Raw genomic sequence first — 16,083 nt, 5'->3', positions numbered from 1 at the left:
AAGGCAAAATATGGATTTTAAGCAAGCAACATTTTATTCAACATATATCCTCGTGCCATCCGGAAAGAACATTGTGTGCTATTTCTACTTGACCCAATTTCGATAAAACTGTTTCAATGTGCACTAAAAACAAAATAAAGTACTGACGTCTGAGTTAAAGAGCTTTAATTCGAATTAACCTTATTTGTAAATAAAAGTAAACTAAATACATTAAATACTAATAAACAAACAAATAAATCAATGAATAAATAAACAAATAAATAAATAAATAAATAAATAAATAATGTTACACAGCAAATATTTCCGTTACGATGTCAGACGAACATAATACACTTAAGTATAAATTTATACTGTATTATTATATTCAATTATATTATTAAATATTATTATTTATTTATATATAAATCATATTATAATCATTTACTTGCATTATATAGCGGTACAGAAAACGGATAGTGCATGTGATATTCGCACGATAACGTTCATGTACGAAATAAAGTGACAGCTTATAAATTCTTAAAATTATTTGGTTCAGGAAATGAAAAAAAAAAAAGTTCCATACGTTTGCGCCATCCAGTTCAATCATGGGGCGTATAAGGAAGTTAGATGCGGAAGATTAAAGTACGGTGCAGCGTTGGAAAAGTACGACCTGGATCAAAATGCCCGGGACTAAAGTCTGCATCTTGGGATCGGGAAACTGGTACATTTAATACGTTTTTGAGAAGCGTGTCTCACAGTGCTGTTTCTTTTTTTGTTTCGCGCAGTCTATACGTGTAATGTCGGGTTGCAATGTATTTTTGTTGTTGTTGTTGTAAATTTGGGAATATATTATCTGTCCCATCGGACAAAAAACAACAACAAAGAAACGCCGCCGAACCGATTAGAATGCTCATGGAGTCTGTTTAACTATTTGCAAGAATAGGGGTCGAACTTTTAGGGGCCAGATTTTCTCTCTAACTTTGTACCACCATAATCGACCGCATTTACGACGCAAACCCGCTTAGGTCGAAAAAAGGCGTTAAATATATGAGACGTGTGTCGTAAACACGAAACACCGTAACTCGAGACCGTAAACCGAGGACCCCTTATATTAAAATACAGTGGCCGAGGTGTTCGATAATCAAAAAGCAAGGCAGTGATTTAATTTAATAAAATTATAAGCATGATATGGTTTAGGTGCAGTTAGAATTTGCGACTTTACTATTCAAGTACAGTTTAAGAAAATCAAAACCTAAATAACTATTCAATTAAAATGTTCTATAGCTACATGAAAGATAAAACAACTAATTATTCAATTAAAATGTATGCTAGCTATATTAAATTTGAATAAAATGGTACCCAAACTACATTACTGGATTAATTTAAAAAGGTCTGCAAGACACTTAAACGTGAGTTCTATTTTCCTCCGCGTAGGTGCCACAAGAGGGCGCCCGCGAATCACTACTGATGCTGTAAAATACCTTTGGTTTTGTATCAAAATTCAGTTGTGTATATAACAAACCTGCGTTTTAACATCTACCTGTATGTATTTTCACTCTTTGTTTATTGACTGTCCTGAGGGTTCATACGAGTCCACTTTTTGTTTTGATTTTTTTAAAGGGGCTCTTCAATTGCCAAAATAATTGGATGGAATGTCAGATCATCAAACCGGTTCAACCCAGTCGTGAACATGTGGGTTTACGAAGAAATGGTCAATGGGAAAAAGCTGACCGAGATCATCAACACGGAGCATGAAAATGTCAAATATTTACCTGGTCACAAGCTGCCCAAGAATGTGGTAATTGTCCAGTATCAATGGATTGATTAGGAAATGATGTCGTTTTGACACAATAAGCCAAGTCTTCTATTTTTCCGAGCCAATCAGAGCTCTCTGAAGATCTCTATAATACTGTAAAAGATCTCATGACCTCACTTTGTCGCCGATGTTCTGACCAGGTGGCTGTTCCAGATATCGCAGAGGCCGTAAAAGGAGCAAAATTGCTTGTTTTCGTCACCCCTCACCAATTCGTCCGCTCACTCTGTGACAAGATCAAGTCCCACGTTGTGGACGGTGCCGTCGGCATTTCACTCATCAAAGTGAGAGCTCCGTTCCGATGGCAAAACAAAAGAAAACAAAAGTTGCTTCATTGTGGCAATGAACTGCCTGTAGGGTATCGACGAAGGTCCGGACGGACTGCAGCTCATCTCGGACATCATCAGGAAAGAACTGGAAATTGAGGTCAGCGTCCTGATGGGGGCCAATATTGCCAGCGAGGTGGCAGATGAGAAGTTCTGTGAAACCACCATTGGTGTGACTCTTTTTAACGGATCATTTCATCCCGATTCCTGTTGTTACTTGACTTATAATTATTCCGTACTATTTCCAAAAGGTTCTACAAATGAGGCCAATGGACTTCTCTTCAAAGAGCTTCTTCAGACTCCCAATTTTCGCATCACTGTGGTGCAGGACAGTGACACAGTGGAGTTGTGTGGAGCGCTGAAGGTAAATGATTAGCGTGAAATCGACCCAAAAGGTCAGAAGGGGAACAAATGGAGCCCGTATGCATCCGTAGAACATCGTGGCCCTCGGCGCCGGATTCTGCGACGGCCTCGGATTTGGGGACAACACCAAGGCCGCGGTGATCCGGTTGGGTTTGATGGAGATGGTCGCCTTTGCCAAGTTGTTCTGCAGGGGCCAAGTGAGTTCCGACACCTTCTTGGAGAGCTGCGGAGTGGCCGACCTCATCACCACCTGCTACGGTGGACGAAACCGTAAAGTTGCAGAAGCTTTCGTCAGAACTTCCAAGGTAATTTAGAAGCTTACAGTAAACACTGAATTAATGGACGAATTTAAAAAATGTTTAAATTAAAAAAAAAAATAATAAAATTAATGGTAAAATTACATAAAAATAAAAGCATACCTATAAAATATCTGACTAATATTATATAGAAACAAAACATCACAAGCAACCACAGAAATACAAACAACATGAAAAAAGAATTTATTACACATCATATTAAAAAATGTCCTCTATATTAGTCCATCGCAGAGCTGGAAACTGAAATGCTCGGTGGACAAAAACTGCAAGGTCCGCAAGCCTCGGCTGAGATTTACAAAATTCTACAGAAGAAGGACATGGTCAACATGTAAGTCAATTAACTGCATGGCCCAAACGCTGAATTGTTAATAAGAGTGATTGATTTTTATGAATAATTCTTTTCCTGCTTTAGGTTTCCGCTCTTCGCGTCCATATACCTGATCTGCTATGAAGGCAAAGAGGTGAAACAGTTCATCACCTGCCTTCAGAAACACCCAGAGCACATGTGAAAATGACAACAGTGCATTGGAATGTGCCTTCTGTGGAAATTTGGGACAACAAGAGTTTGACAACATTCATGAGCTGGAAAGTGGAAACTCATTTCAATTTGATAAACAAGAAAAAAAATTTTAAACAATGTACAATTAAAGAGTTACTTTATTTTTCTTTGTGTTATTATCAATCATATCAGCCATTTTCTGTATATTGCTGGATGGAGCCTTTCCCAGCTGACTTGGCAAGAGGCGGGCTACACCCTGGTTGCCAGACGATTGCGTAATATTTTGTAATAGGTTGCCAGACATTCACACGCATTCCTAGCTGTAGTTCAGACTCTGCAATTATTTTAGCATGCAAGGTATGCAGGAGAAAATTCACACTTATCCAAACCGACAAATTGATAACTGTGAGGCGATTTTGCAAGCCCCTTATATGATAAATGAAATCAAATTCAACATAATCTTAGATTAATTGCACAAAGGTTTCAAAATTAATCTAAAATTTTCGGTCAAACACAAAATAAATGTCGAATTGTCTCCTCGTCACCACTTGCAAAGAATGTAAACTGAACTGCACAAAAAGACGAATGACGTCAGAGCTTTCCCCTGCAAAGATAAACGAATTAATAGGACGTCTCACTCTACTGCTACTGTTGCTTTTCTATTTTCCTGCAACCTGGCTCTTTTGCCCGACACCCTGTTTTTTCTCAAGTACCACAAAATCATAAACGATGTGAAAAGTGGTCATCAATAACACGACTTGAACGTAGAATTCTTGGAACATTGGCCGCGCCGTAGTGAGAGCTCTTTACTAAACAAACGATCTCTTATACTGCACACGCCCAGCCTCAGCACCAACAGCGCATCCTCCTAGCGCACTTGCTTCTTGACAAGCTGAAGGCCAAGCCCACGACGTCCCCCGTATTTTGGCCGCGTTCACCTGGCTTCAGCGGGCCGTTATGTCTGTACATGTTAAGCCATGCCCGATGCCAAGCCCCGCCTGATTCCATCTCCGCGGCCGCTTTTGCTGCTGCTCTTTACACACTCCTCCTTGCTCCTGGTTTCTTCTGATGCGCCAGTGGGAGCCGTGGATGAGGGCGGCGGCGGTGGCGGTGGCGGCCTCCCCCCCTCCTTGCCCGGGGACAATGGCCAGAACGCCACCAACACGCCGATGTTTCTCGGGACCCCCGCTCAAACCGAAGGTGACGATCTGAGCTGCTTATTATTGTCCACACGGTGACGTAATCGCATATCTTCACGTCTTTTTTTTTTTTTAATTACTGCTGCTACGATGTTTAGGGTACGCCTGGAGTGCTTCTGCATTAAGTGATTTAAAATAAAATCTTTTCTTGACTATAATCAGATCAGGTGATTATGTTGAGGCAGCACACTGCAAACCCGCGATGCTCAGCAGATATGGAAGTGTGTGTCAGCAAAAAAAATCTGTTGTGATCTGGAGGGGCCCTCCTCTTGGAAATTAATTCAGTAAAATTCTTCTTTATGAATTCTAGAGCCCCGGTTTGCCCTAAAGGTTCTGGTGAGAGACGCGGTGACCCGCCAGCTCTTGCCAGGAGCCTCGGTTGGGATTTATGTCAACCACAACTTGAGCAGCTCCACCTGGACAGGGGAGGAAGGTGAAGCTCTCCTATGGGTGCCGTACAGCCCCGGGTTGAGTCTGACCCTGGTGGCCACCATGGAAGGTTACATCCCCAGCCCGCAGCCTTGGATCACGAGCAGGAGACCCAGTGAGTAGCATTTTTTTTTTTAATAAAAGGATAGAGTTTGTGTAAATATCACCAGTTTATGAAAAAAGACAGAGCTGATGATGGACACATTGTGTCGTTGCAGTCTTCTCTGCTGTGACGTTGCTGCTGCTTCCTCAGAGGCAAGGCAACATCTGGCTTTTTGAAGACACAGTGCTCATCACAGCCAAGTTGCCTGGTATGTGGCGTCACATTTTACACCATCACAACAGAAATGGAGACTTATTTTCTACATCCTGTCTGATGATTACAGACAGTGCCTCGCAACCAAAGATACAGTTTGCCAAGAACCTGCTCACACTCCCCGACAAGAACAACATGTCATCGTTGACGGCTTACCTGACTGTGATGCACTCGGGGAAGGAGTGCGTCAACTGCACAACGGGCATCGTTGCCAACGCATCAGGTAATATTCTCATTAAATCGCATGCACCAATAAACATTTGATTGCATTTTTACTGCTTGTGTGCACAGTTTTTCGAAGCGTCGGCTTGAAGCCGGCGGCAGCGGTTAGTGTCCACCTCTACGCGGGAGACGAGGAGCTCCGGGTTCAAGGGCCCGTCCAGTTGAGCGTGCCTCTGGGGAGCGCCACCCGCCTCCGCGTCTCTGACACCATGCCGGCTTGGGCCTTTAACCTCCAGACAGGTAGGGGCCCATACATAAAGCGGCGAGGGCCAAAGTACGACACGGAATGAACGACTCTACTTGAAGGTGCCTGGGAGAATCGAGGTATGGGAATCGTGCGGGCGGTTGACCAGGAGCTACTTTGGACGTACACCGCTTCTCACCTGGGTTACTGGATGGCTGCACCCTTTCCTTCCGATGGTGAATTTCATCTCATCTCATCATCGGTCTTTATTATTTTATTTTATTTTATTTTATTTTATTTTATTTTATTTTATTTTATTTTATTTATTTATTTATTTATTTATTTATTTATTTATTCATTTATTTATTTATTTTCTGATGAAGAATAGAAACTCATCGGTCTTTATGTGTTAGATCATGGAAGCTCCTTGGAGTTCTTTTCCTATCATCCGCTCCTATCGGTGGGAATACTGGCAGGAACTCTGGTGGTCGTGATCGGATTTCTGACTTTGCTCTTGTGTCAATGCGGGTACGAAACGGCCCCCCTGTTTTGTTCTATATGGCAAGCGTGTGTATTTCTGACAATAATCAAATGCAAATGTTTCTCCGCAAGTTCCCAGCGAGAGCCCAGGGGGAGACGAGCCCGTTTCTCCAAACTGGCCGTGGTGAAAAAAGACCAAACCACCTCCATGCACATGGAGGAGGGTCTGCTCTTGCACTCGGGGGAGAACATCCTGACTTCCCGCAACGTCCAGTGCGACATCCTATCCACCCCGAGGCACAAAGCCAACTACAACATCTACGTGGAGGACCCGGCGGGTCAAGCCACGGCTCCTCTCTACGAGAATTTATCCGGCGATCGTATCAAAGTGCGCTCCCACTACATCAACAACGAGGAGGTATCTCGACTTATGGAGCAGATGGAGCAGAACCGCGGCAACATCAACGTCGACGGATTCTTCCCCGACAAACTGCTTCATATCTACAACCATCCGGTGGCTATCATTCAGGCGCCGGATATTTTCGGCAACCAAGAATCGCAGAAGTCCGCCACGTTCCCCCGCAACGGAAACGACCCGGAAGCGCCGAGTAAAGACAGCTACACGCAGACGCTGGGCAAAGTCCAAAGCGGCCAACAGCAAAGCAACCAAGATGAGCCACAGCCTCTGGAAACTCCTCCCCCGAGCCAAGGGCCCGCCGCCATGTGGGCCCGCTACAGTAACCTCCTGGAGTCGTCCGTATCGGTGCCGGGCACGCTCAACGAGGCGGCCGGGATGGAAGGCTTCGGCGGCGAGCTACAAGGGATCTCGGAGCGCACGCTGCTGGAACTGACCCGGGGCAAGTCTTCGGGTTCCCACCCCCGGGCTTGGTTCGTCTCCCTGGACGGGAAACCGGCCGCTCAGGTTCGCCACTCCATCATCGAGCTGCAGAGCCGCCACCGCCCTCCCAGCAGCAACGACACCAGCCTGGACTCCGGCGTGGACATGAACGAGCCTCAGCACAATATCCGGGAGGCGCGGCGGGAACGGACGTTCATCCGGGGTTCCTCGCTCCCGCAGCGGGGCAGAAGTGGCAGATACGGCGAAGAGCAAGATCTGAGCAGCAGCGAGAGCGGCACCACGGCTACCGGTACTCCAGAGGACCACTCCCTCAGGAACATCCTGGACGGAAGCAGCGGTACCATTCCCAACATCCCCGAGGAGCAAGACGGCATGGACACGTCCAGCACTCAGGACGACAGTGAGCAAAGAGAGACCCCGCCTCCGCGACGCCTGAGGAAAGGCAAGGAGAAGAGCAAATCGGAGAAGAGAAACACCAAGCACGTCCGGGAGGCCCGACCCGTGGCAAAGCGAAAATAAAACCGGTGAAGATATTCTAAAGATCACCAGCAAGATTCCTCTAATCCAAGCACTGAGGGTGCCTTCTTCACGCTGGTGAGTCTGCAGGACGGACACAATGTAGTGCACTTATCCTGGCCATTGAAGCCCCGCCCACAGCAGCCACATACTGCCCCGCCCCCTTCCCCGCCCAAAGAATATGTAACTGAGGTGGTTTTGTGTTCGTTAAATTTGAAAACCTCAACTGCCATTTTTAAAAGTGCATGCAAAATAGGTTCCCTTTATTATTGTGGAGCGATACTTAGTTACGATACGTAGTTTACCAGTGTAAGCGTTATTCGTTTTTCCACCTCATCACAGCAACGTGGTCTTTTCACGGTTTCACGTTTCTTGCTAAAAATGACATTCGGTGCCTTGGAGAAGCGCTTCTTTATTTATTGTGTAAATAACCACACATGCCAAATCCAGAAAGAGCCGCAGCAAATTTGATGTTTTAAAGCTGAGCAGTTTTTGCCAAATGTTGTCTTCCGTGATGGATTCAGGCTTGGTTTTTGGTTGCCATTTTGTGTGTAAATAGTTGGCTTCTGTTTTTGTGACTGTGATGTTGCTGCTTGTGCAGTTTTCTTCTTCTACAATGAATTGATTATTAAAGAAATGAGTAGAAAATTCATTTTTGTTCATTTCAAATGTAGCAATGAGCACTTAATGAGTCCGCAGGCTTGTAACATTTTCTTCACGTTGTATTTAAATTTGCTGAATGTATTTGTATCTCGTTGTCGGTCATATATTTCTTTGCGACGATTGTGTATTTTTCTTTCGTGCTCTTAATTATTAAACACATTTGCTTGACATCTTTGGCTGAGTCGATATCGTAAAGACTTCCAAGAATAAATCTGTGATATTAATCCTTATCATATGTCAACATTTTGGGAACTGACTTTTTGACTTTTAATCCCTCCCACCTTCAAGAAATGAAAAATAAAAATCCCCTCAATAATACTGTTGCAGCCTTAAACTCCAAAGTTAAAGATCACACGTGACTCGCTCCTTAAAATTACATAAATTGAAATCACCTCGTGGGTTCAAATCCGGGCTCTGTCTTTCCTGTGTAGGTTCCTAGTTGAGTACAAAGATAACACACTCGGCCACAAGAGGGCACTGTTTGCCATTGTAAATAACGTACGTGTACAATTCTCTCTATTTCTATTAGCCGAAATAACGATTGATTTCAAAACATGATTGTGAGACCAAACAAACAAACAAACAAACAAACAAACAAACAATGAAAAAGTCAACCTCAAGCCTTAAACCCTATCAAGTATGCATTTTCCCCATTATAGTCAAAACTGTAAAAGTATGGTGAGGTCACTGGGTTATACACTAAATGAAGTTTTTACAACTAATATGACATCTTATTTATTTGAACATGCTTTAAGTCTATCTATTCCTATACGATTGCAAAATTTTTTTAAATTGGTGTGTCTTTGCAAATAATTGTGTAGTCGATTTAAAATAAAATTGTTGAAAATTCTATAGATTAATCACATCAGTGAATATAAATATTGAATTTATATATAATATATATAAATGCATATCCTGTAAACAGTGTATACTGCTCTATGGAGTACAAGTGTTTGTGTGTCTGTGTGTACCTGTATTGTGTTACCATCTCCTCTGCAGGCATGTCCCTTTTACGCCTCCATGGAAGGCGAACACATGATGTCATCCTCAAAGTGTCCTTATCAGGACAGCTCAGTGTTGCTTCAGACCGTGGAGGCTAACACAGCACTGACTCCTCATGAGCACAGATTGAATCTTTTTTTTTTTTTTTTTTTTTTTTGAGCTCACCGACAAGAAAGGGCAAGTTTAGGGATTGTGTTTAAAAAAAATGGCATCTGCAAAGGTAAGCTCTTGTTTATGCTTCCGTTCCACGGTGATATGATTAGACAATGTGTATATACACACACACGGTGTGTGTGTGTTTGTTTGATGCTGGAAATATCACGTGTATTCATTTAAATGAGGCTGAATGGATTTGCATTGCTCTAGATGCACAAATAATTGATTAAAGAGATTACAAACAATATTAGTTACAAATAGATGAAACAATACGTAGTTGCTTTGCATTTAGCCATAACAATATACGTCCATACTGCGGTTTCGATTTTAGGAGCCACACCTCACACAATGCAAAGCATTAATAAAAAAGTTTGAACTTTGCCAGGAAGTGAATGAACACATAGACATTCATTTGGCGAAACTTGCTCAATAAGTCACCTAAAATACACAAGCAGGAAGGAAACTGTGGAGGCCGAGGGGGGGAAAAAAGGCTGAATCTGTAATCTAGTGCGAAACAAGAAATCCAGCAATCACACGGGGGAAAAAAAGATTTTCTATGCTTTGCTTACACAATTAACCATTTTAAAATAAATGAACCCTTTTTACTAAAACAAAACAAAAAAACCCTGCCCAAAATGTCATCCTAAATATTTCATTCTATTCTATTTTTCCTATTTATTTCATTTCTATTCTACATAGAACTTGGCCATGTTAAAAAAAACAAAAAAACATTGTTACCTGAGGATTATTTTTCCCCCCTTAAAAACTTTCTCCATCTTCCTCAGAAAATGCATCCAGCAATTCGCTTGATGTTTCTCCTGGTCATGTGCTCCCTCGCCAAGGTAGTAAACATCCACGCAGAAGTCGGTTTCAATGCTCTGGATAACATTTCTAATCAGGAAGGTTGTGCTTCATTGGTGTCAGCTGCTTGTGGCTGAAGAAAATCCAGAGGACGCCCATCAGGAACATTCCAACCACCACGGGGAGCATCCGGCAACTATCGCCATGGCCCAGTACAAGTGCTTCCAGCGGATGATGAAAGGAGACCATCACCGGAGAACGCAATCGGCGGGTGAGCATGATGATGATGATGTTGATGATGTTGATCATAATGTTGATGATGTTGATGATGATGGTGATGATGATTATGATGATGATGATGATGATGATGCTGATGATGAAGTTGATGAGATGTGATGATGATAAGGATGGTGATGATGATGATGATGAAGGTGACAAAGGTGATTATGAAGATGATGGTGATCATGACGTTGGTGAAGATGATGATGTTGACGGTGATGATGATGAGGATGATGAGGCTTGACAAGACCAAAGTGGCAAAGGCATTTCCGATTGATGATTTGATGTTTTGCCTACAGGTCTCGTGTGCAACATGACCTGGGACGGTTGGCTGTGCTGGGACGAGACGGAAGCAGGGCTCGTAACGGAGCAGGGCTGTCCGGATTATTTCAAAGACTTTGACCCTCATGGTAATTTGACCTTGTATTACTCCATTTTGAGATGAGTCATAGTTGAGGGGACACAACAAAAACACATTTTGCATCCTTTGGATACTTCTGAATACTTATGGGAGAAAAAAAAAAAGAGAAAATACTATTTTATCAGCTTGAAGTATTCTGATTGATTCTAACTCCAAGTTTACATTTTGCCATCAGCGCTAGCCTACAAAGTTTGTACGGAAACAGGCGATTGGTGGCGTCATCCAGAGAGCAACCGGACATGGACGGACTTTACCAACTGCCAAGCCAACACGACACATCACGGCACGGTGAGAGCAAATCAAATCTCAGTACTCGCATCAAGCCTCCGGAATGTTCTTCAGTGAAATATTGTGTTTATCCCAGGTGGCCATGACGCACTTCTACCTGGTCATGATAGGTCACGGGTTGTCACTAGTCTCACTGATCATATCGCTGGGAATATTCTTCCATTTTAAGTAAGCACCTGTTTATTCCATTTTTTTAAATTATCTTTATTTACAGGCTCCGCCTCTAATCAGAATAGGATAGCAAAGCAGACTAAAACGTTTTTCAGCCTTAGTTGGAATTTTAACAGCCAATCAGAATCTCTTGCTGGTCCCCCCCAGGAGTCTGAGCTGTCAGAGGATCACACTGCACAAGAACCTCTTCGTCTCATTTGTTCTGAACTCGGTCATCACGGTGGTGTGGCTGACCAAGGTGGCCAAGAAACAAGGACAGACGTTCAACGACTCGGTAAGCCAGCCACTGTCTTGCCAGGGGCGGTCCACGAATTGGTCGTCATGTGATTGTTTTCCCGTGGGTAGGCGAGCTGCAAGCTACTGATGTTCATCCACCTCTACCTGCTGAGCTGCAACTACTTCTGGATGTTGTGCGAGGGCATCTACCTGCACACTCTGATCGTGGTGGCCGTGTTTGCCGAGAAGCAGCATCTCTTGTGGTATTATCTGCTCGGCTGGGGTGAGTACAGGAACGGAAGGAAGGATCTCGCAGGTGCAAGATATTTTTTGCTCAGGTGCTTTTGACTCTGCAGGTTTCCCGCTGGTGCCGGCAGTGCTGCACTCCGTAGCGCGCCAATGCTACTATAATGACAAGTGAGTTTGTTCAAATCGAAAAAAAGAAGTTCTTGCTAAGCATTTTTGGCTCATTTGAGAAAGCTTGGTTTTTTGTTTTGACAGATGCTGGGTCAGCTCCGATACATCCTTGCTCTACATCATCCATGGGCCCATCTGTGCCGCGTTGGTGGTGAGTGGCAAACCCTGACGTCCGTCTGTCTGTCTGTCTGTCTGTCTGTCTGTCTGTCTGTCATTCCGAATGTTGCATCTTGGGTTCGGATCAGAACAAAGAGTTTCGAAAATTATCCTCCAGTCCTTAAGGCTGGCTTCCAGTCGTCTGTAAAATATATTTTAAAATCCCGCTACTGGTCTACAAATTACCAAACGCTTTAGGTCCCAATCACATGAAAAAAATTCCAATGCAACCCAGTCAGGCTCTGATGTCTGAGCCCAGACTTCAAAGTAAACATGGTGAAGCAGCATTTAGGCGTTGTGCTGCACACAAATGGATGTCCGAGGCGAGCCTGCTTTTAAATGCAGCTCTATCTTGCAGGTGAACCTGTTCTTCCTCCTGAACATCGTACGGGTTCTCATCACCAAGCTACGAGTAACCCACCAGGCCGAGTCCAGCCTGTACATGCGGGCGGTGAGGGCCACACTCATCCTCATCCCGCTTCTCGGCATTCAGTTCGTGCTGCTTCCCTACAAGCCTCAGGAACACTGGGTTTCTGAGATCTATCTCTACATTATGGAGATCCTCATGCACTACCAGGTGAGCGCTGACTCAGCATTCGAAACAGATTTTTGATGCCTTACTCACGAGTCTGGTGCTTTCAGGGTCTCCTCGTGTCCACCATATTCTGCTTCTTTAACGGAGAGGTAAGCCAATAAAGTTTTGCAACCCTGAATCGAACTAATTCCAATCATGACCTTTGACCTCTCCCGTGGTAAGGTTCAGAGTGTTTTGCGGCGACATTGGAATCAGCAGAGGATGCAATTTGCCGGGACGTTTGCCAACGCCGACTTGTTCCGTTCGGCTTCCTACGTGGCGTCGTCGCTCACCGAAGTTCACCGCTGCTACAGCATCGAGAGTCACACCGAGCACACCAACGGCAAAAGCTACTCTGACATTTTCCGATCTGATAGCCCGTTTGTGTGACGAGGACTTTTCCATACAGGAGGCGATTCAGAAGAGGGTCCGAGGAACTGAGATGATTTTTTTTTCATCTTTTCATAACTTTTGTCTCGCAAAACCTTTCACCAGATTCAAAACAAAGATTCACTGTGACGTCTTTTTTTTTTTTACGCGTGTTCAATTGCATGTTTTCAGCCATTTTGAAGGCCGAATGAAGCTCCTCAGCTGAGTTTTTTTTTCACTTTTGAACAAGATTTTTTCTTTCCAGGTGAAATTTCAAACCTGGAAAACACTATAAACTTTCCAGGTGAACTTTAATAGTTGAAACTGTGGCGTTGTAGTCACATTTCCCGCTTTCTCATTTTCGAGTATGCCGCGTTTTGTCTCAATTGTTTTATTTATAACTCCTTTTCCTTTCATGTACACTTCAAAAAGGTTCACGTTGTTCTTTTTCCCAAAATGCTGGAGAGGAAATAATGATGTAATAATGGCGAGCTTTTTTTTTTCTGCCGAGTGGCTTGCTTTGCAATTTTAACATTGTATAGAAGGAACTTATAACGTGGCTGTAAATAAAATTGGCTGTGCAATGACAAAACTGCTCTCACCAACGTTTATATGGAAGAAAAAAATTTCTCTTTGAAACAAACATGAAAGAAAAGGCCGCATTTCCTTTTCGGACCTAAAAAGTGGACCGCCGCTTCCAGACACAGTGACGGCATTGCTATTTACTTTTCATCCATTCGAGGAAATCCCAAAGGAAAACGCCACCAGTGCATCATTTAGCCAGCTGGAAAAGTCACCTGACACACTTTCAACCTGCAACAAAGCAGGATGTTTACCATTTATCAGTAGCCCCACCTCCCGTATTGACGCCCTCTGCTTGAGGCATCATTGACTTCCTATTTCCAAGAATACTTTTGCACGAAACCTTTTGAAGCTTGCCAACTTCCTCCTTCTCGTAACCAACAATTGTTTACCGCAGCAGTCTTTAATAAAATGGGAAGAGACTTTTTTTTTTTTCCATTCCCAAATTCCCGGAAGATCATCTTAAAGTGGGAATATTTGAAGAAACATTACCGTGATGAGTGAATTGGGACGTGACATCATTGGAAATATTTCCACGTATTTGGCTGGATCGATGCATGATGTGGACACTTGAGTGCGGGAACATGGCACTCCTGAGAACAATAGAAAGAGTTCTTGGCCACACTTGAGGGTGTGGCGGGCGAGCAATTCAAGGGTGAGCAATGTGGCCTGCATGTGTGGATGTGACCCGGTCTGGGCGGGGATGCAGGATGTCCGCACGGCCCTCGCAAACCCGCATGTCCTCAACGTGGAGAGACCAAAGGGTGGAGGCATGTATCACGTGATCATGTCCATGTTTGAGTGTCAAGCTGGGCCTGATCAATTATGATAAAAATGTAATCATGAAAAGAATTAAAATACATACAGTAGGCCCAAGTGTTCATCAGAAACATAGGGAGATTTGTTCCTAAAATGTATACTTAGCAATATTACAAGCTATTGTGCAGAATTCAAAATAACAAAAACAAAAATCAGGACGTAAATGATTAAATTAAAATCTGTGGCACATCATGTCGAGGGCTAGCTTGATAAAAATCACACCTGAATAACAAGCTAGCTCTTAAAGACTTGAAGCAAAAATGTTGTACTAGAAAATTAAATGCAATTGAACTGAAATGATGCTTTAGTTCATAACTCCTTTAATTTTTCTTAGCATCTTTTGAAAGTATATTGTCATCAATTATTTCCATCGAATGTTTTAAATATATTTCCTTTTTGCTTTTATTAACTCACTAATTTTGATGCTAAAAATCAATATATATTTTGAGTTGAATGTTGTCGTGTTGGAAAGTTACGTCACCGCGCCTTAAGTCTCGCGTGAGTTACCTCATCTTATCGTGATTGGTGTGCGCAGCGCTAAATTACAGACGGAAGTTTGAAGTTGCTGGTGTCGACTGATCGTGTTGCTGTGATAGTGTGCGTCTTTGACACAAAGTGAGTACATACATTTAATTTTTACTACTGTCAATTTTTCTGCCGTTTGTCTGATCTCGGTTTGTTTCGTGTGCGCGGCGTTTGATTGACAGTTTGCCTGGCATCGTGCACGCATGACTACAGCCGTAGTCTAACGGTCGCCAGCAAATGTATTTGTTTGTCTTGATGACTTATGTTTGGTGTGTTGTCTAGAATATTTCATTTATGGTTATTTTAGTCTCGTGGAACAGTTACGTCCAGTCAGTTATGTAATGTGTGCCATTTACCAGTGTTGTGTGACGTCAGACGTCGAGCGTTGTGACAGTGATCCCTCGCTACTTCGCGTTTCGTTTATCGCGGCTTCACTACATCGCGGATTTTTTTTCCAAATTAAAAAATAATTTAAAAGTCAAAATAAAACTTCTAAATTGAAATTGAAACATGTGTCTAACCTTTAGGACAATTTAGTATTGCTCCAAATGTTCGTTTACTTTAGAAGTCCGTTTTCGCGTGTTAGCACGATCGTGAATTAGCATCTTTCCGCTAACTTGTTAGCCTGCCCAGTACTTCTTGTTGGTGACCGTACTTCGCGGCTTTCACTTATCGCGGATGGTTTTTGGAACGAATTTTCCGCGATAAACGAGGGATTATTGTATTTCCAATGTCTTGAAACTCAGTAAAATGAATGAAGCATGTTTGATATTAGTGTGACACACATTTTCAGCAATATAGTTGAGAGTATTTGTTTTAAATAAATGATATTCCAGTGAATAACCTACTTTAAAACTTCAGTAACTGTTATGAATATCAAAACAGCCTCCACCGATGATGTAAATCATTTAAAATGATTTCATCATACTATCTGATTTATAATTTGATTTCTACAAGCATGGCGGAAAAAAATAGAGGTCATACAACTTTCATACAGGATTACTTTCTTTGCGAAGGTTGGTGAGGGTTAGGAAGGTTAGCTATCTTGTCTTGCAGTGTGAAAATGATTTCATATCTCTGACGGCGATGATTGGAACAAACGGGCAGAAACAATCCCAGTATTTCAGCGTCGGTGACTTTCT

The 16,083-nt window shown here is 42.9% G+C and overlaps 3 protein-coding genes across 3 annotated transcripts; all 3 read left to right on the top strand.

Moving 5' to 3' along the window:
- Positions 1–547: 547 nt before the first annotated feature.
- On the top strand, positions 548–3,429 carry LOC119132469 (glycerol-3-phosphate dehydrogenase 1-like protein). The gene is made up of 8 exons (XM_037267788.1): positions 548–700; positions 1,600–1,777; positions 1,936–2,076; positions 2,150–2,288; positions 2,370–2,482; positions 2,553–2,786; positions 3,020–3,126; positions 3,211–3,429. The coding sequence occupies exons 1-8, from the start codon at positions 660–662 to the stop codon at positions 3,305–3,307; spliced, it is 1,050 nt and encodes a 349-aa protein (XP_037123683.1). The 5' UTR covers positions 548–659; the 3' UTR covers positions 3,308–3,429.
- Positions 3,430–4,113: 684 nt separating this feature from the next.
- Positions 4,114–8,392, top strand: LOC119132112 (protein FAM171B). Its single transcript, XM_037267052.1, has 8 exons — positions 4,114–4,497; positions 4,807–5,040; positions 5,144–5,236; positions 5,312–5,464; positions 5,533–5,703; positions 5,770–5,883; positions 6,061–6,175; positions 6,260–8,392. Exons 1-8 carry the CDS (start codon positions 4,275–4,277, stop codon positions 7,503–7,505), a joined length of 2,349 nt encoding a protein of 782 aa, XP_037122947.1. The 5' UTR covers positions 4,114–4,274; the 3' UTR covers positions 7,506–8,392.
- An 843-nt stretch (positions 8,393–9,235) lies between these two features.
- Positions 9,236–13,607, top strand: calcrlb (calcitonin receptor-like b). The gene is made up of 13 exons (XM_037267518.1): positions 9,236–9,387; positions 10,109–10,165; positions 10,248–10,395; positions 10,703–10,813; positions 11,000–11,112; positions 11,189–11,280; positions 11,431–11,557; positions 11,629–11,782; positions 11,856–11,916; positions 12,001–12,067; positions 12,431–12,649; positions 12,715–12,756; positions 12,830–13,607. Exons 1-13 carry the CDS (start codon positions 9,373–9,375, stop codon positions 13,034–13,036), a joined length of 1,413 nt encoding a protein of 470 aa, XP_037123413.1. The 5' UTR covers positions 9,236–9,372; the 3' UTR covers positions 13,037–13,607.
- The last annotated feature ends 2,476 nt before the right edge of the window (positions 13,608–16,083 follow it).

Source organism: Syngnathus acus, chromosome 2 (assembly GCF_901709675.1).
Source record: "Syngnathus acus chromosome 2, fSynAcu1.2, whole genome shotgun sequence".
NCBI lineage: Eukaryota > Metazoa > Chordata > Actinopteri > Syngnathiformes > Syngnathidae > Syngnathus > Syngnathus acus.
Note: the sequence above shows the minus strand (reverse complement) of the source record. Positions and strands in the feature narration are given on the sequence as shown.